This window comes from Gopherus flavomarginatus, chromosome 1 (genome assembly GCF_025201925.1).
Source record: "Gopherus flavomarginatus isolate rGopFla2 chromosome 1, rGopFla2.mat.asm, whole genome shotgun sequence".
Classification (NCBI taxonomy): domain Eukaryota; kingdom Metazoa; phylum Chordata; order Testudines; family Testudinidae; genus Gopherus; species Gopherus flavomarginatus.
In genome coordinates, this window is record NC_066617.1 from 121,241,351 (window position 1) to 121,268,071 (window position 26,721).

At 40.2% G+C, this 26,721-nt stretch overlaps 1 protein-coding gene across 9 annotated transcripts in view; it reads right to left on the reverse strand.

Annotated features, from left to right (window-relative positions):
* The window catches only part of EPS8 (epidermal growth factor receptor pathway substrate 8), a 225,423-nt gene that overhangs the window by 46,678 nt on the left and 152,024 nt on the right, over positions 1-26,721 (reverse strand). For all 9 annotated transcript variants that reach the window (XM_050968357.1, XM_050968385.1, XM_050968349.1 and 6 more), the window contains 9 exons: positions 16,157-16,224; positions 13,510-13,671; positions 13,153-13,302; positions 11,447-11,529; positions 10,582-10,718; positions 7,591-7,664; positions 6,547-6,673; positions 6,096-6,184; positions 4,009-4,083 (listed from right to left, as the gene is read on the reverse strand). In XM_050968357.1, coding sequence (XP_050824314.1) covers positions 4,009-4,083; positions 6,096-6,184; positions 6,547-6,673; positions 7,591-7,664; positions 10,582-10,718; positions 11,447-11,529; positions 13,153-13,302; positions 13,510-13,671; positions 16,157-16,224 — 965 coding nt within the window. The remainder of the gene's footprint in view (positions 1-4,008; positions 4,084-6,095; positions 6,185-6,546; positions 6,674-7,590; positions 7,665-10,581; positions 10,719-11,446; positions 11,530-13,152; positions 13,303-13,509; positions 13,672-16,156; positions 16,225-26,721) is intronic.

Consider the following 26,721-nt stretch of genomic DNA (forward strand, 5'->3'; position numbering starts at 1 on the left):
GCCTGTAAATTTACTGACGTAAGCTAAATTTCTATAAACCAGATTTAAACAGATACAGCATACGAGAGATCTCACACAAAAGTTGTACTAGTTTAATTAAACCAATTTAAGTTAAACGAATACAACTTGGATGTGTAGACAAGCTGAAAATGATGATGACTGAAGTGCCCTTCCAGCTCATCTTGTCCAGGGCAGGTCAAAGATTTAATATAGTAAAGGAAAGTTCAGATGTCTGTGTAATGGATCTGTGTAAAAATTCTTTCATGAAGCAATGTAAAGATGATGCCTGGCGTTCCATGAGGGAGCCCAACCATCCATTCAGAATCATCCAAATCAGTAAAGTAATATGATCAGGCTTACAAGGCAACTAGCACCGGAGCCAAGGGGAAAAACGTGAAATAAGGGTCAAGATTGATGACTGGGACACGTTTGGTAAAAAACGAAGAGTAAACAAGGATAGGAATAAATGGGGAACACAGGGAAGAAACAGGGAATGGGGAGAAAAGGGGGTATGAAAAGCAGCAGGAACACAATATAAGTCTGTGGCGAAAGAGCCAATAAACAAAACTACAGAGGAGAAGGGAACTACCTGTTATTAAGGTTACTCAATACATCCCATGATAAGACCCTGTTTTCAGTAGCTTATAACTTTACCAGACTAAGTGTCTGAACTGAAATTTTCCATGCCAGGTATCTGCTTCAGGGCTCATGTAGTGTTTTGTTGTTTTGATTATTTTTTTTGTGGGGAAGGGGAAACTTTCGGCCAAAATGGTTCAGCAGTTTCCAGGAGTAGGGGTAGGGAAATTTGTTTTTCTGCCCATGTCAAAAAAAAAAATTTTTTTTGAGACGCTCTAGCACCCCTGTGCTTTGGAGCAGGAATTTAGAATTTAGCAGAGGAGATGATCTTTGCATCTGGCCTTTTGCTGTTTCTATGAAAATCTACCCATAGTTGGCCAAATTATAAGCCTTTGAAATCTCTCATTTCACACAAGCTCATAAAAATGTCTTAGATTTCAGCAGCTAAACTCTCCAAGCTAAACTATCCTAAGATTTCATGAGCATTCGCCATGCCCCATCCACTCTCAGCTCCTACTGCTGACCAGACTGCACATGCACCATCTCTACAGCATGAATGAATCTGCTTTACGGGGAATCCAAAGGGCTTCCCTACAATTGCTGTTCCCAGCCAGACAAAGACAAGGCACCAAAACTAAGAACGGGGAGCCTGAGCCTACCTCTCTCTGGTGCTCTCCATGACTTCCCTGCTGACACCAGGCAGGACAGAGGAGGAAGCCATCTGATTTAAATGAAGAAGGGATAAGAACCAGACCAGGGGTAAGAGAAAGGAGTAGATAGGAACAAGGAGCTTAGTAAGACTAAGACTGGAGTGGAAGCGGGGGACAGAGGACAGAGTTCGGAGAGATGATGACCATCTGGACAAGGAGACTGGGACTAGAAGCCACTGAGGGCAACAGGGGATGAGATTGGGAGTTAGCTGACAGGGAGGTAACACAGATTGTATGAGGAGTTGGAGAATTGGAGGAGGCTGGACTGATTGGACAGAGAGACTGGGACAAGGAGCCAGGGAGAGGGTGAGGGAAGACAGGAATTGGATTAGGAACCCAGAGAGGAAGACTGGGACTGGGGAGTGAGAAATGGAGAACGGGCCTGGGACAAGGAGCTAGGAAAAGAGTGGGTTGGGTCCAAGTTAGAGAGGACAAACTTATGGTGGCAAAAAGGTCTGTGGCCTCTAGAGAGATCTCCAGAGCCCGGAATAGAACTCAGGTCTCACCATTTCTCTGCTGTCAGCAAATATCTGGGAAACCCACTGGGAAAGTGCATGTCTCATCCTCCTCTAGTGCTGGCCCACAGAGACGATGACAAGTTACTATGGTATCAGTCACTCCATTAGTTGAAGTGACAGAGGTCTGAGCTGTGGATCTTGAAGGTGCCAGTCCTGTTGATGAACTATGTGGGTGTCACTATGATGCAACACGATGGACCTTCTTTTTTTGAGGTTTGATTTTTAAATAACCTGGTATATTACATACAAACACCACATTAAAAGACCATTACTAAGATTGCAAAATCAAACACTCAAAAGTTAGGAAATTCTAGAACTAAGGTTTTTTGTGCCACCTTAATTCAGCCCCTTTGTGCACATGTACTATGATACAATCATTAATTGCATGATCACATACTTCCCCCCTCTCCATTCCCACAGGACCCCTGGCTCACTCAGTGAACATGATGGACCTGCTCCAGGTTGAATCAGGGCTGTGCAGCTCAAGAGGCTGTTGTTTATAGGGCATCTCCCTCGTTTGGCCTGCCCAAAACAAACAGTCACTTACTTAAAGTGGAGGAGCCACTGAGCCCAATAGGCAAATGATTATGAAGGGCAACAAACGAAAAATAAGGCATGAGACTTAGGCTGAATGAGGCAGGGGACTGCAGGAATAGAAATGACAATCTCATGGTTCAGGCAGTTGAATAATACCCTGGAAAACTGGATTCTACCTCTGCCTCTGCTACAGAGTTCCCATGTGATATCACTTAAACCAGACTTTTCACAGGGATCACTCACTGTGCAATCCCCATTTTCTGGGTGCCTGACTTGAGACCCTGGGGTCTGATTTACAGCAGTGCTGAACACTCACAGCTGCAAGTGAAGTGAATGGAAGCTGTGCTTTGAACATATGAACTGCTGCTAAGTAATCTGAAAAAACAGGTCCGAGGTGTCTCAAATTGGACACCTACAATTTGTGACTGCTTTGACATTAACTTCTCTGCATCTCAGCTCTCCATCTAGAAAATATCACATCATTTTGCAGGGGAGTTGTGAAGTGGTTTGTGAAGTACTCAGATACTACAGTGACAAGTACCATAGAAAACCCACAAGGAAATTAGTAAGTCTGACTTCCGAGCAGGTTTTGAATCATGTGCAGTAAATAAGGCCTGGGACCACACACTGAACAACGAGGGGAAAAAAATATTTAATAGCCCCTTACTAAGCGTGCTCCATTTATTCTGTGCAATGACTAAGTCAGAGGTCCTGTGGAAAAAAATAGTATGGGATTAAAGACAGTGTCAGAACACATATGCAAAAGGGATCTGATTTTAGGTTCCATCAGCAAATTTAATTCTGGCATTTCCTAACTTTCGAGTACTTTTCTTTGCAACCTTAATAATATTCTTTTCACATAGTTTTTTGTGTGCAGTGCATGTGCATATGAAGTAAAACTCAACCCACAATCTTCCTTATAAAGCCCAGAGTTTGGAGGCATACAGACCACAAGAAAGGGACATTCCACTGAATATGTAGACTAAACACTTCAACGCTAGGGAATGTTTGAGTACAAGACAGTTATGCTACTGCTAACAAACATTTTATACTTATAAAAAGACTATTGAAAAGCTAACATTATTGTGATTGGTCAATGCAATCTGGACACAAGATGCAAGACAAGCCATTGGGGCTGGATAGTCTTATCGCTACGCTCTTCCTCTACCATCTGAAATTTGGACCCACTTTTGCAATTCCTCTTCTAATACTATTTAGCTTCTTGGGTTTTAGATACAATGCGATGTGTATCTTTGTATTGCCATGATCAAAAGCATTTAACTCTCCTGCAAATACTGTGTATTCCTCACTCTGGTATGTACATATTTAATTCTCCTTCCACTTTGTGTAAATATGAGGTATTAGTTTTGTGTTTCTTTTTTAATGCTAAGAAAAAAAATCAGTAAAGGCAAAATGTAAATATGCCTATGCATACACACACACTTTAGAAAAAGGACAATTTAGCTAAGTGGATATATTTAAAATGAAGGAATGGATATAAACAAAATTAACATCCAGATTTTCTAAATATGTTCTAGTTCTATAACAAGTGTTTTTTCCTCATAACCTGTCATCATTAACAATAAAATTTTATCCTTATATTTTAAAGAGTTCTAGAGCATTTAAACAAAGCAGGTCTGAAGGACACATTGAAGATCAAATCTTACCATATTTAATGGCGTAAACAGAAAATGAACCAATTCGGGTGCACTAGGGTTCTGGATGTGGGACTTTAATTTAGCCTGAGGAGGGGAAAAGAGAAAAAACAAACTGGTAACTTCTATGACAATTGAATAGTACATGGTAGAATCATGCTTTAAGAGAAAGAACCTTAGTTATATTTATTTCTGCATTTATATATAGCATGTCAAAGGTTGCCAAAAATATGGGTCACTTATCCTTTGGGAAGAAGAGATCACACAAGCATCCCATAAATTATAGAGCTGATTAGCACAGTATATCTTACAGTTGACCAAAGATGCTGGTGCAGAGGATTTTATGGTGTCCGTGGGGAAGAGCTGCTGAATGTGGGGGTCAGGAGAAGAAAAGGTTATGTAGGCTTCAACTAAGGCACTGTTATTGTGTTCAGCCTAGTGTTCTCAGACACAAGGGCATGGAGATGGTGGAGACCCACTCCCACTTCCCAACAAAAGTGTCAGTGGTTCACAGATTTTTAAGGCCAGAAGGGGATCACCTAGTCAGAGCTCCTGTATAACACAGGCCATAGAACTTCCCTGAATTAATTCCTGCTTCAAGTCCAACAACTGCAGTTGCAGAGCATGTGATGTAGGGGCAATTTCCCTGTAGCCTTCTCAACCTTTACAAAGGCCTCCTGGAGCACAACCCCCTTTCAGTGGGATTTCATTTCCCTAAGGAGAAATAGAAGAAAGCTGATTGGCTCAGTTACTGGAGGAGGAGGAGGAGGAGGACAGGTTCTCCCAGTGGCACTGCTGTCACAGCCACTGAAGCAAAAAGCCAATAGCTGAAGGGGGGCACACAGGAAATTAAAATTTCCCAGTGATGCTCTGGGGCATATTGAGGAGAAGATGCCAAAACTGGGTACCTGAATGGGTAGCACTGGCTGCCAATGGCTAGTGATGTTTAGGGCAAGAGATGGCCACAGGATGGAGCATTGTGAGAGTAGTGAGGTTTGTAAGAGAAATCTCTCTATGGCCTATTTGACTCATATTGTTTAGTATATTTAACGGTGGTAATGAGCATAGAGAATCTGACAAGCACAACTGAAAAGCTAAATAAAGAGCACAACTGTGGAGGCTGGCAAGCAAACAAGTGAGAGCTGTACATTTTCCTAACAAACCTCTCCAGAAACCAGTTAACACTTTGAATGTAAAAGGGTTAAACTTTATTATTATTGTTACCACTTCGCCAGTCATGTGGCACCGCTGTAAAGTCTCTGCTGCTCGGGGGCAGGGTGTGTGTGTATGTGGGTGTTTTGGAGATTGGGACTGCAGCCCTGCGCAGAAATGAAACCAGTCAAAAAGCCACTGCTTTTAGCCCTGGCCTGAATAGGGGATTTGAAGACAAAATCAATCAAGCACCATCTCTCACGGCTACAGTAAGGCAGGTTGGCCAAAACTGGATGCAATGTGGGATTACGCTAGTAGGACTAATTACTCTGTTGACAGTGCAATTTGAGGCTTGCTGCCTCTAGAGGCGCTGCAACAGCTGAGAGTGACATATAGGGCTAGTCTCACCCAAAAGAAGCATTCCCAACAGTGACACAAACATCTGTGCGCAGTCACTAGCAGCCATGTGCGTGGATGCGTGCTGGGCTGCAGATGTGCAAAGGAGTTGTTAGGTCAAAATTCTCTACTGAGGAGAAGGCCTTGTAGAGAGCCCGAGGGAAAGCATGACAGTGTGGCCACCAGTCCAGGGGGAAGGAGAAAGCTGTCTGGGGTCTATCCCCAAGAGGTGCCTCTGGGGAGCAGAGGTGCCATGAGCACAACAATCTGTTAGTAACCAGAGCAATCGGAGAAACTGGATTTTAAAATAAAAAGGCAAATCTACCTTTCTCCCACACTTCCACCTGCACAATCAGAAACTTCAAAAACATTTCTAGCACAGGAGGTGGCTGGCGATATTTGAAAACACGTGGGTGAAAGTGACACATCAAGGTGCACTCAGAGCCAATTTGTAGCAGCAGGGAAACAGTATGCTGCATCTGACTTCAGACCAGCTAGGAAAAGTCACCCCTGCCTGCCCTGTGGAGCCTCAGCTGCTGGCAGCTACTTACCAGAAGGTTAAAGCCATGCTTGAATTTTTGAAAACAGTCAACAAATTCATCTGGAGGTGGTGGCTTTGCACGAAGAGTGAGAACCCCCTCTAGCGAACAAAATGAAAAAAATATATAGATATTATGGTAATTCAGGACATGTATATTTACTAACATAGGCTAGCTCTGCTGCCTTTTCTCCCATTGACTTCCAGAGAAGGATGGCAATAGGATTTGCTTGCATGAGGAAGGGGAGCAGGACTAGAACCCAATTATTTTTAGATCTCAATGTATGCCCAAACCTAAGCCCAGGAAAACAAAGTGACTTGTCCAATTAAACTGAATGAGTAACAACAAAAAACCAGAACACAATGCAATAAGAGAAACACCACCACATTCACTAGCTACATGAATGACTTAAAGAACAAGGCAATAAAAATACCTGGGGGATAGGAGGGAAAACAACTCTTACCTCCAGGTCCTTTCTTTTTATTCTTTTTGGTTTTCTTTCTCTTTGAAAGTTCAGCAAATGCTTCAGCAGCTTTTTGAAGTTTGGTAACAAAATATTCAATGTCATCCAAAATATGGTTCAGAATTTGCTGCAGAAGAGATGAACAACATTAATGTCTCAGTCTATTCTGTAGCACAGCTAGTCATTTCCTCATTTTGTTGTAAAATTTACAGCATCCTAGCAGCAGTCTCCTATGCTCAACATTAATTCCAGGAAATACTGCCTATGTAGATTCACCCTATGTCTGACAATTACAAATTTCTCAAGCTCTCATTTTGCTCTATTTTCAATAGTTGTGATCCTTAAAAGCTTTCAAAGGTAAGTATTGAGATTATTAAATTTTGCATTTAATTAGCTTGGAGTCACACACTATGTTTCTCCCACGCAGCACATGCAGAAATTTTGTTAAAACATAATTTTCCCTGCGATGCTATTGAGCCATTTTCTAACAGCTGTAATTTCATAGTCTCTGCTAAAACAAAGTATTACAACTATTACTTGCTGAAATGCAGAGTTGCACTTTCTAGTAGATGTGACATTCTTTGATGAATGTGAAAAATTCCTTTCAATGCATAAGAGTACAGATCAAGTGGGGGAAAGGTACATGCCCCAGTTCAGGAAAGCTTAAGCACTTGCTTAGGTCCATCATTATTCAGGGAAGAACATGTCAGTATGCTTAACTTTAGGCATGTGTTTAAGGTATATTGATTTAAAAGGGATTTAAGCACATGCTGAAGTGCTATCCTGAATCAAGATCTTAGTGCACTCACATCTCATACCTACAGTTCAAGTTCTTCACAGGACAGAACTGAATCTGATCTTGATGGCCTTATTTCAGTCCTTTTTTGTGCCCCTTATAAGTCTATCACAGTTTGGCATGACTGGCAAACTCTCACCAAGAACTGTGTTTTGCCTGTGAAAAAAGCTCTTCCTGTTCATGAAGCAACCATCCAACATTTTAAGAGCACTGAACAATACTGCACACAAACTTATATCTTAACTTACAACATCTCTGTCAATCCTGGCTGCCATCATCTCAGCTGTTTCTTCATGCTCATGGAACTGTCTGGGTTTTTCAACTACAGGGGGCGGGGAGAAAAGGTGAGACATACAAAGTAAAGGATATCAGAAACGAAGAGCCAAAGCTCCATATATACTAATCTTACATATGGAACCACCATTCCAGGAGTGCAAGGAAGACTAAAAAGTTCATACCTCTCAATCTGCTGAGGCCCAAATGTGGAACATACAATGTGCAATAAAAACCCCAAAACAAGAGGGTCAAAATATAAAATATATATTTATGCAAGCAACTTAAAATGCTGTGAGATTCCTTTCTTTGGTGCAAAATAACTCTTTCTACAACTTTGATTTCATGAATCCTTCTTTCTGATGTAAATTATCTGCAACACTAAAAAAGGGAGGGGACATCAAATTTGTATGGAGCATAGTTAACTTTGCAATTAAGACAAGTGATGTTCATGAAAATGAGGGACAAATGAAAAGTATGCTAATGTTCCCTTTGAAGAAGCATTTCAATACCTGATTTAAAACACGATCTACCTGAAACTACTGTACTGCACTCAAACTTATGTTTTTTTAAAAAAAACCTTTATGATTCAAAAATGGCATGGAGAGATGAAGAATCTTTGAGGGCAGATTTATTTTGTATTTGTAGAAAATACAAACAGATGACCTGTTTAAGGTTTGTTTTTTCTTTGGGCTTTTTTTTTTTTTTTTTTTTAAATCCAGTCAATATTGTTCCCATTTCTTAAGTGTCCACCACTGTAATAGCTGGGGCTTTAATTTTGTTTTACTGAACACAAGGGGAAACGCCTCAAAATATTGCTTTTAAACAGAATAAAACAGGCTCAAGTTGCAATTGAGTGAGAGTTAATCAACTCAAAGGCTCGTTATTATTATTATTAATTTATATTGCCTTAGCATCTCCAGGGGCCAGTTCGGAACAAAGCCTCATTGAGGTAGGCATCATACAAACACATAACGTATCCAACTCAGCCTCTGCCCTGAAGAATTTACCATCTCAAGTCCTGATCCCACAAATAATTAAACATATGCTTAGCTTTATGCATCTGAGTAGAATTATGTTACTCGTGTGTAGAATTGGGACCAAAGTCAAATGACAAAGTGGAGGATTGCAGACAAGGATATAAAATTGACTAATAAGTGAATAAAAGTGTTGATTATCCTCATTTAGTCACCCTTACTTCACTGTTTTCTGATAGCAATCACAGCTAAGTAGGTCTGGAGGAGGAGGATGGGGATAAGGGATGTGGTCTCAAGCATCAATTCAAGGAGGGCATTCCATATGAAAAGGGCAAAATGGAAAAAGGAATAGGGGCAGTTGTGTGAAACTGACAAATTAGGCAGAAGAGGCTGGCACAGGTGGCGGGGGGGGGAATGATGCGATAAGATGATAGTGCACAAGTAGGGAACGGCAGACTCAGTGATTCTTCTTTCAAAACAGCAAATCTTAATGTTACAGGGAACCATTCTAAGTCTGCATTTTTAAAAATAGTTTCATTAAAGGCTACAGCACTTGAATCTACTTAACTGCGGGGGGTTTCAGTTACAACAATTTAGAAAATATCCACACAAATAGAAAAAAATATATATAACTGTCAGGAACACAATTCAGTAGGAGTCCACTTTACAAAAAACACCAACAAACACCGTTTAACAAAGATAAATTCAAACAAAAGAACAAATTAGCCTTTGCTTGATGTAGCACATAATGCTGTGTGGTGGTATGTGAAAATGTTCTGACCATTACTGCTTTCTGTGGACATTTTAAAGTGCTTTGTGCTGCACAGTTGTACACTTCGTTAATGAATACTTCTGTTCAACAAACAGAAAATGGGATAAAAACCTTCATCAATAATGGATTCTTTTGCTTTCTTTATTTTAATACGAAACCATTAAAAGTAAAAACTCCAAAAATTCAATTTACCCAAAATTATTCTTTAAACATATTCTATTCTACTGAAAGTAGTTGCATTATTTCCAAATTAGCAATAGTTTCATTTTTATCTGATAGAAAGCATGTTTTTCCATTATCGTCAAAAATCTGAAGCCCTACGCAGAAGATATGAATCATAAATATTCATGTTTCTGAAACACACTTTTGTTTGCACTTGTAAAGATGATCAGCGAATTTAGCCACACCATTTGCTCTTAAAAATGAAGAGAAGTGGAGTCCAGTCTCCTAGTCAGCTTATCATAGTAATTAGCTGAGAAGTAAAATAAAATAAAATAAAATAAAATAAAATAAAATAAAATAGTCAGGTTGTTGCCCTGAGAAATTTACCATGCAAGGGTTTGATCTTGCAAATTCCCTATTACTGATCATAGCATCATCAAAGTTCCTTGAGCTATGCTGTGTAGTAACTACTATGCACATCAGCAAGGCCATGCAGCAGTCAGACTTCAGTTAACTTTCATAGACAGTGCCTAGAATACCATGTTCAATTCTGGGTATTTCAATATCACAGAAATGGAGTAAAACAAATTCAGAAAAACAACAAGGAGTCTGATGGCACCTTAAAGACTAAAGACTGTTAGTCTTTAAGGTGTCATTGGACTCCTCCTCGTTTGTGTGGCTACAGACTAACACAGCTACCCCTCTGATCCTTGACACAAATTAAGAAAAGGAAAAGTTGGGGTAAATGAGATAGCTCAGGTTCTGACAGCCAAATCTACTAGACCATCAGATTGTCTCTCTAGGGAAGTGGTAGCTTGGGGCATTTAAAACTAGAGTGAACAAAAGAGTAGAAGAGAGAATAGCCCTGATCTGCCCCATTGGGAATGGAGCAGATGATTCAATTGGTCTTTTCTATTTTTAGCTCAATTACCATAATCTTCACAGAGCTTTTGTTTGTAATTATTCTTTTTATTTGTTGGCAACATGCAAATATGCTGCCCAGAATATTGCCAATCACTCAATTACCAACACCGTCAATTCCCGGCAATACTCACAGTCTCCTTGTTCAGCTGCCCAAGCAGACCAGGCTGCCACTCGACTTCTGACATCCACCTGTGTGACAGTACCTGGGGGAACAGGAGCAGGCGCTTTTGGAGGTGGAGGGATAGAGCTGTCAGCTTTGGAAATCATCCTAAAGAAATATAACAAACCAGAGATGAAGCTTGGAAAAAAATTTTTCTCCCTTCTAATGTGTTATTGGAAAAAGCAAGTGGGCGTACGGAGAAACCTCAGATATGTGACATGTCACTCTTTGTCAGACGTAAAAAGTTAGCAGTACACAGGTCTGTCATTTGTAAGTAAATTGAGCATACACCTCTACTCCGATATGACGCTGTCCTTGGGAGCCAAAAAGTCTTACTGCGCTATAGGTGAAACTTCGTTATCTTGAACTTGGTTTTATCTGCCGGAGCATACAGCCCCACTCTCGTGGCGCGCTGCTTTACCATGTTATATCCGAATTTGTGTTATATCAGGTCATGTTGTATCGGGGTAGAGGCGTACTTGAAAGACTGCTCTGTGATAAACTCTTACTATGAATACTAGGCATCACTAACTCCTTGTGCACTTCACTCCCCCATCCTTAATGCATCCTCTTACCCACTAGAGGAAGTGGCAGCATTCTCCCAAATGAACACAGTTATGTATAACATTGGAGTAGGAGAAGGTGTAAATTCAGACAGTGAGAGAGAAATAAATCAAGCTGTTGTCTCTGATGGTAGGTGTATACTATCCAGAAGATTACCACAAAATAGTAAAGAATAGTACAGTTTGGAAGAGGAGAATGGGGGAGAAAAAGAAAGGATGATTTTAAATTACTTTCTACTAGACTGTTCCTGATACTACCTGGAAGTTTTTTACCTGAGCGTGTCAAGTCTCTTCTTTTGTTTCCCCCCTTTGCTGTCGCTGATTGCACTTTCAATATCTTCATGAATAAAGCTAGCCTGCAGTGACAGAAACAGATGTTACCTGGCTGCCAAACACTTGGAGTTGTTAACTAGGCTAAATAGATAGGATCAAAAATATCCACCTGCTTGTTTTTGAAACACATTTTAGGTCCAGGAACATATGTATCATAAGAATTTTCTTTCAACTTTATTTTCAATACAGTTAGAGAAAGAGAGACATAGTGCTACTGTCTGGATGCTGATACATATATCAGTGTTCTGATATCAAACTGTGTTCTGGTGCGTATGTTTGCAGTGTTGTTGTAGCCGAGTTGGTCCCAGGATATTAGAGACACAAGGTGGAAGAAGTAATATCTATTGGAGCAACTTCTGCTGGTGAAAGGTCAGAGCTGAAGGATTCTGAAGTTCAAAAGTTTGTCTCTCTCACCAACCGAAGTGGGTCTAATAAAAGATATTATCTCACTCAAGTTGTCTTTCTGGTCATTTAAGCTGAAATGTGCCTTAACAGTTGTAATTATTTCAAGTCAACAATTACTGCCAGAGCGAATGATTTCTTCTTTCCTACATGATGATGGTATTATGTTAAGTTTTCTCAAGCATGTTAGTGAAAGGCATTATACAACAAACAAATAGCAACAGCACTAAAGATAAGAAAGAGAATGGTTGAACCCAGGGCGGCTCCAGCATCTACACTGCCTTATGTGGGCCTGAGTCCAACCACTCATATCCCAGAATTCCTAGTACCCAAAATGTAGCCACTCTAGCCCTTTGTCCATAGTGTAGCATGTGAAAACTTGACTGTCCGCTAAAATTGTCTGTCCAGAGGACAAAGGATTGTGGAATACTTTTTGCAGACTCCAAGTACAAGTCCAGTGGGGCTTGAGTCAGGCTCATACTTGCCACCCTAACAGGATCCTGGGACCCTGGATCTGAGCCCTGGGTTATCATGATGTGTGTAGGTAAAAGGGGGGTTAGGCCTGATACTGAGTTTGAACCCTGTGCTTACACTGCAGTGTAGACATACCAATAGGGATTGCAATTAAAAGGTTAGGAAAAAAAATGAGATGGGCAGGGAACATCCTTCAGTATGAACTTCACCACTAATTGAAAACTGAATCTATATAATCTCAGAGCTTGTCTGCACTACAGAGCCTTTGCCGGCTTAGCTATGCTGGCAGAATCCCCCTAGTGGAGATGCCACAAAAACCAACAGAAGTAGATCTGTCAGCATGCCACTGGCCACACAATTAACTCCAGTCATCTTCACATCACTATTGCTGGAACCATTCCAAATGTTTATTTGAATAAACTCCACCATGTGATTAGTGTTATTTTAAAAAAAAGGATACAATATGGTGACTAAAACTACTATGAAATAAAATTTAAAAAGTTCCATGAAATTACTTATCAGAATTTGAAGAAGCAGTGCAAATTATATTACTGCACATATCGAAATTGAGGTGTACGATCTCAGAAATAAAGTCAAGTACTTTTAACAACTTTCTTTACTCTAAAATGTTGCTGACTTATCCTAACTAGAAGCAAACAAGATCTCTCTTCCTCATTGATATATTGGTATAATTGATTTTCCTCCTCACTGTTAATTCACAAAATTACAAAATTCAAGTAATCTGCAAGGGGTCCCTATTATTGCCTTACCTTAACCTCATCGCATTGGAAAAGATGAAGATCTGGCTTGTTTTGGGCTGGTTCTTTGCAAACTAGTGCAAGAATAGAATCATAATTGCACGTGTTCATCACAGCTTGGCAATGTTGAATTGTGCTCAAAGGAAAATTCTCCAGTTCATTCTGCAGAGGGGGAGGGAAAAAATTACAAGTTTCTGGTTACCAAAAATTCAGAGTCCTGATCTCTGAAATGCTGCTGCAATTTCATCCAAACAATAAAAATAATAAAGCGGTAATTAAAATAATATAAAAAACCGTTCAGACACTCTTTTTTCCCCCACCGATTCCCTCCTTCCTTCTGAAAATAAGAATGCCATTTACAGACCCTACCTTTGATTCTAAGTCCACCAGACTGACAGCTTTATCATCCACTTGAAGAATCATATCTTGGGTCCACACTTTGCCCTTGGCATCCAGCAATTTCAGCTTTCTTATTCCATCATCCACTGTTATCATAGCCTCTTTCCGGTCCAAAACAAAAGTGGTCAAGTGCTGATGATCGATACATGCGTAAATAAATGCACACCCATTAAAACTCATTTTCCGAAACCAAATGTCTGTAGTATTTAAACTGTAGTAAAACAGGATGATAAGCCATGCATTTAAAAAAAAAAAAGAGTGCCTTTATACATGACACATCCCATTGATGATAAGCTAGGATTTTTTATTCCATAATGTCACTTAAAGAAATCAACTGACTACTATAACCTACAATTTATTATCCTCTATCATTCTGTTAGTAGTTAAACTACCTTGGATATTTTGACATTTTTCAGGCATCACTATCAGGATTTAAAAAAAACTCTCTCAGAATATTAATTTACCATGCATGACAAGTTGCAGCCTGGCACCTCTGGAAAGTGAAACAGGCAGCAGCACAACAGGAAGCTGACCTATACTTGGTTAATTTGCCTCAACCCTGACCTGGAAGGTCCTCATATTTCTGTTAAAGCTGACAACTAGCATACTAATAGCAACAATATTTTGTTCATTTGTTTCTCATAGATTCACCTTCTAGGTAGATGGGCCACTCATTTCATATACCAGAAAATATTTATTTGGTAGTGTATCACTTTTGTTCACTACCAGCCTGGCATGTATTTTATTCTTCACCAGTGGCTTGTGAATGAAATATTATCTTACTGCCATTGTTCCGGATCCATCCAATTTCCTTGCAGTTATGATTTTGCTACATTTCTTTTCTAACATGTCAACAGTGCATCAAATACACAGAATGGTATACCTATTAACTGTGTAACCAAGACAGTGGATATGGCAGCTGCGTAAGACCAAATAATATTAACACAGAAATGAAAGGGAATTTAAACAACTCAAAAGGCAAAATAAAATTTAGTGAAGAGATTATACTCATTGTTCACATGGCAACACATTCCAAATACATTCAGTAATCTTTATGCCAACAGAGTACCAATGCCTAACTTTAATTTCTAAAGTAGCCAAAACCATACAGAGTCAGAGGCAACATAAGTATTTCTTTGCAAGCAGATTGTGAAGGCGATCTGAGCAATAGAATGTAAGATGATGCTGAGAACCATCAAACGTAACAGTTTACACAGGTTCTGAATTTAAAGCTGAACAATGAGGAACTGTGAATTTACGGCATTGGCAGGATCTAATTTAGTTCCATAACAGTGCTGCTTGGTTACACAACAGAACATCTACTGTCGTATCAGAATACGGCTGTAATATGATGTCTGATATTTTAAATTGTCTTATATGACAAAGGATCAAAAAGTGCTTTAAAAACAATATGCAAGCATCCAGGACTTGCTTCCATAGGCACCGACTCTATGGATGCTCCAAGGTTGGAGCACCCGGGGGAAAAATTAGTAGGTGCAGCACCCACTGACAGCCAAGCTCTCCTCCACTCCCGCCCCACCTCACCCTCCCCACCTGAGTGCGCCGCGTCCCCGCTCTTCTGCCTACCTTCCAGAGTTTCCCATCCAGCCGCCGCCAAACAGCTGTTTGGCAGCATTAGCACGCTACAGGAGGGATGGGGAGGAGCAGGAATGTGGCTCGGTCAGGGAAGGAGGCAGGGAAGAGGTGGTGCTGGGGCAGGGATTTGGGGAAGGAGTTGGAATAGGGCAGGGAGGGGGCAGAGTTGGGGCGGGGATTTTGGGGAAGGAGTTGGAAGAGGCGGGGCAGGGGGTGGGGCCCCATTGAAGGAGTGAAGTGGGGGCAAGGCCGGGGGGGCAGTCAAGCACCCACAGGAAAGAGGGGAAGTTGGCGCCTATGCTTGCTCCCCTGCAAAATTTAAATGGATTTACTCCTGGGGTAGAACAGGACATCAATATACAGTAATTCTGCTCAGCAGTTTAGGACAGGAAGAAAGAGATAAACTTTGCATTGCAAAGTAGGGGGAATTTGGTAGGCAGAACGTAATTAACCATAACAGAATGTAGCCAATCCTGAAGTTAAGACCCCTACTGCTGTGAATAGCAGTCTGAGCTCTCTGATGATAATGATGATACTTTATCAAAGCCTCCGTTTTCCATAACATCCAACATGGAGCTTCAGTGACACAGAGCATCTCAACACTGTGCCTGAGGACTAGAAGGCAACAAGCTCAAGGAAAAAAGCATATCACCTATTGAATTATCAACATCACTTCCTAAGGCACCTAGATTTTGCACAGACACATCCCTTCCCTCTGCCAAATAGTAACTCCAGGCAATCCTGCTTTTCTCATAAAATCTGACACAATTGTAGCCCATTGTGGTCTAGCTGCAGAATCCAAGACATAATCAAATGTATATTATATTAAAAGTGACATTTGCCTGGCAAAACATTTTAGATGATGTATATGTCTTCCAATCTATGGACACTGCTTTGGAGGAAACAAATCATTGCATATTATGTAGAACTGTACTAGAAAGAGTAAACTGGACCTTGCATTTTACCCTAAAAATTGTGTCCGGGCATTTGCTATTTTTCCAATTGGAAATGTCACTCTTACCTCCACATGATACTGTGACGTTTCAGATATGCTGCTGGCACTGTCCCGTGCATAACTCTTCCTTTGCTCTAAAATATAATAATTAAGAGGAGTAATTATTCACCTGCTTCCATGTTGTGCTGAAGCTTATATCTTTTAAAAGGGTCTCAGATACTCCACAATGTTTTTATACAAATGCAGAAAAAGAAAAGCTGTTACTTATCATACTCAAAAGGAAAAGCCTTCACCTCATTGTAGCCCTGAGCATAATATATATCCACATGAATAATACCATGAAAAAAAGCCAGTAGGAGGCAAACAAAATGCTAGACTCAACACAACAACTCAGAATACAGCAGGTTATTGGCATTTTAAGCATTGTTTGAAAATAATGTATTGTAAAGTTTGAATATAAAAACTTTGACTTCCCACTTATGTAACTAGCAAAACTGGCTTGGAGCTTTTCGTATATGTATTAATGTACTCTGAAACAAAGTGTGTCTTGTTATAAATTACTACTCTATAGCTAAAAAGCCCCAGGAATTAGCAGAAAAAAGTCCTAATCAATATCTTAAATATCAGGACTTGAAACTGAATATTGTAGAAATTATTTTAAAAAAAACACACAAATGTGATTTGCCTTTCTTTCTTTCTTCCTTCCTTCCTTTCCAAATATTCAAAATAAATGAATTACTGGTGTAGAAATAGGCTGAGAAAGGACAAATGCCGAAGATGCAGTACAGAACTGCCACACTGAATTACTCTAAAAGAAATATCTTATATTCTTCTGACTGTTACATAACGCTGCAAAATCAGAAATATCATGTTGGGTCTTTTTATGCCAGTGAGTAAAAAATAATACATATTACAATGTCATAAGCAGTGGGATAAAAGCATCTCATCTTAAATTTAATACAAAAATATTCTCAATGTAATATTTGGAATCTTTACTCATAATCACTGAAAGGCCTAATATTTCTTTCCTTTCTCGGGCAAAGCTCCAAATGAAGTTAATAGGACACCTGACAGAATAAGGTTTTCAGGATTTAGTTTCCGGTATTTTTGTTTTTTTTTTTAAATAATCAATGTTTCTGCCTTAAAATGAGATAAATGAGCATTTTGATGAACTGGGTTTCAAGCTGAGAAAAATCGATATGTACAGCGTATATCAATTTCACCATAGAGACAACGTGTGTATTTGTGATAAATGAAGGAGACTATTAACACAATAGCACACAAGAGCTAACTATATCAAAGCACTACTTCAACTACTAAAAAATGAAGGCAGGTTTGGGTTGAATAGTTATTTAAGACCTTAGGGTCTATCAATTATATAGATCTTTTGGGAGGGCTGTACAGCAGAAGAGAATGATACCCATTGGGGTCTTAGACCAATGTAAAACAAAGGGCCTTCCCAAACTGTGTTTCTTTACATTGGTATTTCAAGTCAGGTAGAGAGTGGGTTTAATAACGGAGGACGCCTATGTTGCAAGAAGTGAAGTACACTCAACTTCCATGAATGCAGTGAGATATTGCTTAGCAGGTGATAGTTAGCAGGAGGTACAGGTCCATAGTTTCATCATGTCTGCGCATCTCATAGAAGGCAGTAGTTACAGAGAACTCTTGGTAGCTTGCTGTCTTTCTTCCCAGAAGACCAGTGTTGCTTACTGAAATAGAGCCACCCTGGGGCAATTAACTTACAACAGTTATTCAGTTTGCTTTAGTGAGATTAGTCTGCAGTACAATCAACTAAATACCGGACTACTGTGGATTACCAGAAGATGCATTTAGGATGGTGCACAAGGGCATACTGTAAAAAAATCCCCATCATCTGCTCTAATTTAATTACTTAGAAACACAAATAAAAATGTCCTTGGCATTTAATGCTTTAATTTAACTGTTACTAATATTTTTGCTTTTGCAGCATATTACTTATTTTCAGAATTGTTTAAAAAAAACACACCACCACAAACACGCACCTCAAAAAACACTCAATAAACCATTTCTATTTCATTTGCTACCTTTCTTTTTTTGTTTGGACGATGATCTGAAGTAGTAAAGTCCATCTGTTCCTAACAAAACAAGGGAATTAAAAAGCCATGTCTGGTTTAACCCAACAGCTATAATTATTTCCATCCCAAAGATGACAGGGCAACAGTCTTAACTTACTAGCTGTAAATGAATAATTGGATGTTGTGCAACAGGAAAGAGGACATGTAGAAAAACCACTGCACATTCTTTTTTACTGAAAGTTTGACCTGCTGGGCTTTTTCAAACAGAAGGTTAAATAGATTAACATTTTTGCTTTCATCAAATTAAACCGGGACAAGGAATTTTACACCTGCTGTTAAGTTTGTAAAATTAAAACAATATTAATTAAAAAATATTAAAACATACGCTTCTATGATTCTTATACATTAAAGAAACTCTGGCTTGCATGGTGATTACACTGCATTTCATTTAAGATCATAACAGGCCAACATGCAACTCTTCCAAAAGTTTCCTATGATCTTTAGTGTGCACAACTGCTAAACACCTTAGTCTTAGTGCAGAAGTGGGCAAACTTTTTGGCCTGAGGGCCATATCTGGGTATGTAAATTGTACTGCAGGCCATGAATGATCATGAAATTGGGAGTTGGGATGTGGGAGGGAGTGAGGGCTCCAGCTGAGAGTGAAGCCAGAAATGAGGAGTTCAGGGTGCAGGAGGGGGCTCCGGGCTGGGGCAGGGGGTTGGGGTGTGTGGGGAGGGTGGGGGCTCCAGCTGGGGGTGCGGGCTCTGTGGTGGTGCTGGGGATGAGGTATTTGGGGTGCAGGAAGGTGCTCTGTGCTAGGACCAAGGGGTTCAGAGGATGGGAGGGGGATCAGGGCTGGGGGTTGGAGCACAGGAGGGGGGTCAGGAGTGTAGGCTCTGGGCGGTGCTTAGCTCAAGCAGCTGCCGGAAGCAGTGGCATGTTCCCCGCTCTGGCTCCTACATGGAGGTGCGTCCAGGTGATTCTGCTCACTGCCCCAGCCACAGGTGCTGCCCCTGCAGCTCCCATTGTTCATGGTTCCCGGCCAGTAGGAGCTGCAGGTCTTGCACATGGGGTGGGGACAACATGTGGAGCCCCCTGGCTGCCCCTAAGCGTAGGACCTGGAGTGGCGACATTCCTCTGCTTCTGGGAGCCATGGCACATGTGGAGCGGGGCAAGCCCCGGACCCTGCTCCCCAGCGGGAGCTCAAGGGCCTGATTAAAATGTCTGAAGGGTCGGATGTTGCCCCCAGGCAGTAGTTTGCCCACCCCTGACTTAGTGAAAAGATAGCACCTCCAAAAGCACTTCATGGCAGCAGCAACGAACATGTCCCCATCCAACAGAACAGCATAGCACCTTCGATAGACAAGATGCCACATGAAATGTTTTCAGCCCCAGGAAGGTAATACTTTTACACTGTTATATATATAAAAAAGGTAAGTTGCAACTGGTGTGGGGACACATACTACTCAAAACAGAACAAAAAAAAAGTTGTTTATAAAAATCAGAATTGTCAGCATAGCTCACTAATATCTATATTCATCACTCAACTGTCTTTACTAGCATTACAGATACAGGAGCATTTCCTCACAATTTTTTAGATATCTACATATGTGTGATGTTTGGCAGCATCCGATAGCGATCTCTATCTCAATTACGAAGGGCATTCTGCAGAAAATATTTGGGAGGCCAGTTACCCAGCATAGACTACCTCACATATGATTTTGTATGGCACTAGATAACAGATATAATACACATTCCAGAAGCAAAAGTAGAAAGCTTGAAGTTCTATTACAAGGAGAAATTAAGAATTCTATTGGAGAAGTGCTCTTATAGTATTTTCCATCATGCATTATGTAATCCCAATTTGCTCAAACCTGTTTGGCAAAATCAGACAGATTCTACCAGATCCCAAAGATTTAGGTAACACCAATTGTGGTTAAAAACATCAGAGTGAAACTATCACTGCACTGAGACTTCTCAACCTTTAGAGAAAATATCTGCCAGAAAATATATTGTACACTCAGAGCTGTTCAAAAATTTGGCTTCTAACACATATATATCCCAATTCAGCCTAAATACTGGTAGTCATTTCTGGCAGAATATTTTTTTCAAATACACATTTAAAACTCAATAGTTAGGAAGCTTCACTCCCTTCCCTAACATGGCCAACTCAGCTGCTTATTATCCAGTCTTCCTCAGAGCCAGTTCTCAGGGACTGCCCAGGATGGGTTGACTGAAGAAAAAGCTATAAAGGAGGTTCATGAGCAGATAGAGTCTCCATTCTTGACACAGACATTAGTGTCCAGAATTAACCATTTCCTGAGGTTTTTCTTTTTTGGTAACTTCAGTAGAAAAAATCAATTTCAGCCTATGCTCTCCTAGGGCTTTGCTTGCATTTTAGGGTTCTGCCTGCAAAACCCTTTAATCCTTGACACTAGCTGGCATTTCCCTTCAGAAAGGGCTACACAAATAGCTTTATATTCTGGATTGGAGCTAATGTGCCCTATATGGTCTGGCTTCCAGCATAAATTAGCGTGTCAGGAGAATAGCTCCGTCTCTCCTTGCAGAAACCTCAACTCTGAGAACCTGTCACAACCTAAACTTGACCTTCTCAGTTCCAGGTTATAGCCTTCCAGTATTATCAGACTTTTCCACACAGGGAACATTCTCTTTTGTACTTCCGTCTTAGGGCAATTACTCTCATGCCCTTTATTCTGGGCATCAGAGATCCCTCCTGCTCCAAAGTTACAAAATTCTCTATAAAGGAAATTAAAAAAAAATTAATATATAGTTTAGGGTTGATCAAAACATTTTGTTTCAAGAACAGTCTTGTTATGATGTCAACTTTTTATGTTGTATTATCTTATACAAAAAGTTATTGCAAAACAAAAAACTAAAATGTCTCATTCCAAAAATGTCAAAGTAGAATGTGCCGTCATTGTAGGAACTTCCCTCTCCCGATTTTCCTTTTTAAACAAAATATCCAGTGAAATTTGTAATCCATTTTGATTTCAAGAGAACTGCAGATTTTGACAGAATATTCCTCCAAGATTTCTCCAATCAGATCCTTTTAGGAATTTGATTTCAAAAGCAGGCTTTTATTTTTCAAAATGTTGGCCCAAATCTTCCCTTAACCAAGATCAAGATGATAAATAATGTAGAGGGTTTGTCCCATTAAAAAAAAAAAACCACAAAAAAACAAACACCCCCCCCCTTTTCATTTGCAAGTGTTAGGGATTAATTTTTCAACATGTAATTTTTTAATGGTTTTTCCTATCGTAACCTTCAGACTGGATCACTGCATCACTCTCCTCATAAAGCTACTCTTGAAGCCAGTATGACTGCATGATGTAATAATATGTTTGACTGTAAGATGTATGAATTTTCTGCTATTTGATTAATACAACCCTTTTCTTTTTTTTCATTAACTTACATCTACCATAAATTTCCTGGCTTTCAAATTCAATGTTTGAATATTTCTTTAAGGTGATTCTTTTTAATTATCTAAAACATATCTAAACACAGTAAAAATTATTTATAAAACACCCAAACTAATTCTGCTAGGTATGGACTAGCAGCTTGGTACAAAATAATTTTCTCTTGATGGCATATATCACATTGATAGATGAGCAGGTGAACGAACCCCGGTTGGTCTGGCTGATGTGGTTAGGTCCTATGATGGTGTCCCTTGAATAGATATGTGGACAGAGTGGGCAATGGGGTTTGTTGCACAGATAGGCTCCTGGGTTAGTGTTTTTGTTCAGTGATGTGTGATTGCTGGTGAGTATTTGCTTCAGGTTGGTGGACTGTCTGTAAGTGAGGACTGGCCTGTCTCCCAGGGTCTGAGAGAGTAAGGGATCATCCTTCAGGATAGGTTGTACATCCTTGATCACGCGCTGGAGAGGTTTTAGTTGGGGGCTGTAGGTGATGGCTAGTGCCATTCTGTTACTTTCTTTGTTGGGCCTGTCCTATAGTAGGTGACTTCTGGGTACCCTTCTGGCTCTGTCAATCTGTTTCTTCACTTCAGCAGGTGGGTATTGTAGTCTTAAGAATGCTTGATAGAGATCCTGTAGGTGTTTCTCTCTGTCTGAGGGATTGGAGCATATGTGGTTGTATCTTAGAGCTTGGCTGTAGACAATGGATCGCGTGATGTGGTCTAGATGAAAGCTGGAGGCATGTAGGGTTTCAGTATAGGGTGGTGATGTGACCATTGCTTATTTGCACTGTAGTGTCCAGAAAGTGGATCTCTTGCGTGGACTGGTCCAGGCTGAGGCTGATGCCACAAGAATTTCTAGTTGTTTTTACTTATTGCTCTATTCACTTCTCTACTTCTAATTTGGCTTGGTCCTAATACCACTTCCAGATATTTGGTTAACTGTTACATAAAACTCAGTAGAGCCTTAAATTAAATGTATCTTACTTCTACGAATACACTTTTGGAACTCTTACAGCAGCTCCAAAAGATTGACACCGACATTTCTTAGGCTCAGGCCACACTGTTGTTCTGCCTAAGACTAAACACTTACGATTCGCTGATGTGCTACTGGAATGAAATCCAAATGTGGAAATTAAAGTATCTGATTAATATTCACTAGGATCATTTTGACAGCCATACAGCAACAGTGAAGTATTTGCCATTTGCCTGCCTATTGCAAGATATTTCAATAAGATTTCTCATGGTGACTCTTGACAATGAACTATGGAAGTTGTTGATTTAATGAAAGTTAACACTTTTCCCTTTATGCTTTCACTCTCCATTGTAATCATCTTGTTTCCCAGGTCCAGCTCATCAGTTCCCTCCACGCATGAAGAGAGTTATTAAGGCTCCACAACGGGCACAGCCAGATAGAATTAATACAAGTGTCAAAACCATTGAGTTTATTCTATTTAATCAGATAGTCTTTGTTTTCAAATCATGTTCATATCCAAAACTTGTAGAAACGTAGTTTAGCACCAGTACCACAGGTAATTTAAACAGTTGAAATGCCTAAAACAATAGCTACCAACAATAATTTTTTGATGATGGTAAGAAAAGGAAACAGATTTAAGTCAATCTAATTATGCTCCATGGCTGAAGAAGTCTAATCAAAAGAACAACAGCATGGATCTAAAAATCAAATCACATGGTAAGGTAAAGCCTTTGTACCACTTTACTCATAGTCTGGGCTCTCTGACTGGCTGGGAGATTCACTATTCTAATCTAGACAAGTGTTTATACTGCATTTGTCACCACAGTGTCTGAATGCCTAGCTGAATCCCTGTCTGCTACTATCTTCTCAAATATACATAAGTACACAGATTAAGATGGGACTGTAATTTTTCCTCTGATGAGGACTTGTTTACAGTTATCTGTGCCTTTGAAAACTCCATTAATGTTGCCAGCTCTCTGGAATTTATTGTGATTTCTGCCCCTGCTGCAGACAATCATGTGATGATGGGAAAAAGTATAGCCTCCATACCATGCTGGGGAAGCAAACAAGAAAGAGAGAGGGACTCCTCTACACTCTGGCCTGGAACCCAGAAAAAAGTACATTCAATTGCAAGCTCAAAGACTCAGAGTTATAGTCCCAGCTCACTTACTGACTGCTGTTAATATTTTTGTGCCCTTCACAATTTACTATGAACCAAAGTTTCATTTTTAGGGGGTAGCTATCACTCAGTTTCATGGGTAGACAAGCAAGAGCTTGCACAAGATCCCTTCAGGAGGAGCTATGGACAGAACCCAGGAGTCTAATATAACCATCAAGTCTCAACCACTTTGCCAAACAGTCTTTCAGAAGGAACATGACAAATTAGGTGCTTGTGCCACCCACATTAACCGTGTGGCTCTGTGTCATCCTCTAGTGGCTAGACAACATATGATGTCTATGATTCTTCTATTACTTTCATACTAAGACACATGTTCTTTAGCTCAAGTGGTAAAGGCTCTTTTTTTCTATTTTTACATATAGAGATCCCAGGCTCCATTCCAACAGATGAGCCAGACAGGAGTGATGTTACGTTTACCTATGCTTTCTGTAACCATACAGAAACATTCAGCTCACAGAGTCAGAAACAGAAATCAAGAATCCCAATATCTAATGTTCCACTGCTTAGGAATACTTATTCAGTCCCTTAGGGGAATCTGTGTATGGTGCATATGTCTCTCTCTCCATATGGGCTGGTGCACAGAAAGAATAAAAGCATTGTCCCCCACCCTTCACTTATTTTTCACAGTTTCATAGAATATAAGGCTAGAAGAAACCATTGGATCAGTCTGACCTCCTGTTTACCATGGGCCATCAAATTTCATCCAGATACTCCTATATTATCCCCAAAGACTTTAGTTAGGTCAAAATATTTCAGTTCTCAGGAAACTGTGTGCCACAGGTAGAGAACAGGAGAGACCAAGGTACTACCAATGCCCGAGGCCCCTGTAATGGCAGGGAATTGAAAGGTGAGATATGCCCAGATGTACAGGTGCATTGGGGGGGCAGGAATATTTTCACTAATAGGGCTATTCTATCTGCGCTGCAGCCAGGGAGATAGGCCTGGTGGCAATAAAACAGGGGTTGCAACAACTGTGCACTGCTGGGACTGCACATGCATGTAGGCACACACCAGGAGAGTTACAGGCATGCTAGACAGACCACACAATGGCTAGCAAGCCAAATTTCTCTCAGATATGCAGTGCTGAAGGGACTAGACAGATGCAAAATAGTTTCTGCCCTTTTGGATAAGGGACAGGGCCAAAAGGATTATGCTGATTGGGCCTTTTGGATCAATTATGGTTTGAGAGAGAGAGAGAGAGAGAGAGAGAGATACACACACTTTTTTAACAATTATAAATATAAATATTAAGCCTTTTATCAAATCTGTAGCATGCCTAGCTCTAGGAATCCCTTGACCTGGTTGTGACTTCTTGGAGCTTGTAATTATACAGTCTCATTTAAAAAGCCTTCCAGACTTTGCTTTGCATTAAGTACTGAAAAATATGAAAATTCACAAGCAATTTAATCCCTACCATCTAAGCATCAGCACAATTATAATTACTGCTCTTGAAATATAAAAACACATGGCTTATTGAAGTGTCCTGAAGAAGCTAGAAGTTTTAGACTCCAAAAGGAAGTATGTTTCATTATTAGGCACAGTGCTGAAAGATATGATTAATCAATTTATCGTGCACCATCAACTCAGTTTTGCAAAAGAATGTCATTGTTTTATCATCACTCACTGGCAAAAGCCCAGTGCGTCATCACTATTGGCTCCAAACTGAAGCCACAGAGCTCTTGTGACACCAGAAGCAGTTCCATAGGAGACAGATGGAGAAGCTAACTTTAGAACAATAGATAAGATTAAGATCTCAACAGAAAAGATTAAGAGTTTAAAGTTCATTTCAGAGGCAAAGGTCAGGAATTTTAAAAATGCGTAGGGCATTTTTTCTATGAGTTACCTGACAGCTCTCATCTCGAAGGAGAAAATATATCCTAAGGCAGCTCTCAAGAGAACTGGATGGTCCAGGCAGGAAAGGAGTTGAAAATGAAGAGGTCACTGACACAGAAAAGGCCAAGACAGTAGTAATCAAAAGTTCTTACCATCTGATTGCCATGTAAATGTGAGAGTGATAACATACAAGTGGTCACATCACAATTATCATCTAAAACTCACTTCACAATTGGAACAATTATTAATGGTCTCAGATGAAAGACAAAGACAAAGACAAAAACTAAATAGTCATGGAGACCGAACTACCCTACAGAGGTGGCCACATTTATGGGTATATCTTCACTAAACAGTTAATCTGGGCTCTTACCCAAGTGTTAGCCCCACCTCACCCATCCCCACTATCCACACTGCAAAACCTTTGACACAGTTTGAAGGTAACTTTAAGCCCAGGCTAGTTTACCAGGCTTGGAATATAGGTTAGGTTCGCAATGAGGATGCAGACCAACACCCCCACCCCCGCCACAAAAGTACAGATAGTCTTCCAATGCCTTTCCCACAGTTCCCCCTTGAAAACAGACAAGTTCTCCTTCAATTGACACAACTGACTGGGAAAGAATCCTCGAGTGTCTCAACACGGAGAACCATGGGTTTTGCTCCCAGACACATACAGGCGAGAGCAGAACCAGTGAGGACACAGTAACATGGGCAGGGTTTTGCTGTAGGGATGTTCACACCTGGGCTAAGCTAAGACTCATGCACCAATCACTCAGGCTAACTATGCAGAGAAGACAGTCCTCATATCAAGATTGAGCCAAGTTGGTAAGATAGTCTGAAGAAGCTTCCACTGTCATGCTGGGCCCAATATGTAGTCAATGGGAGGATATTAATTCAGTGAAATTTATGCCAATTACACTTAAAAACCATGTCAAATGTCTTAGATAAAGAGAGATCTCCTCAGTATTTTGTACATGTAAGGAATACTGCAAATGCTAAATATCAGGTCCGCCTAGGAAATATTGTAAATACTGGGATAATGGTATCGAAGGTAACTGTCAATTTTCTCAGAATGACCACTGTAGAGAAACAACTTTTAGGTATTAACATTAGACACAAATCTATCTAGGTACTTCAGGGCTGACATTTTCAATG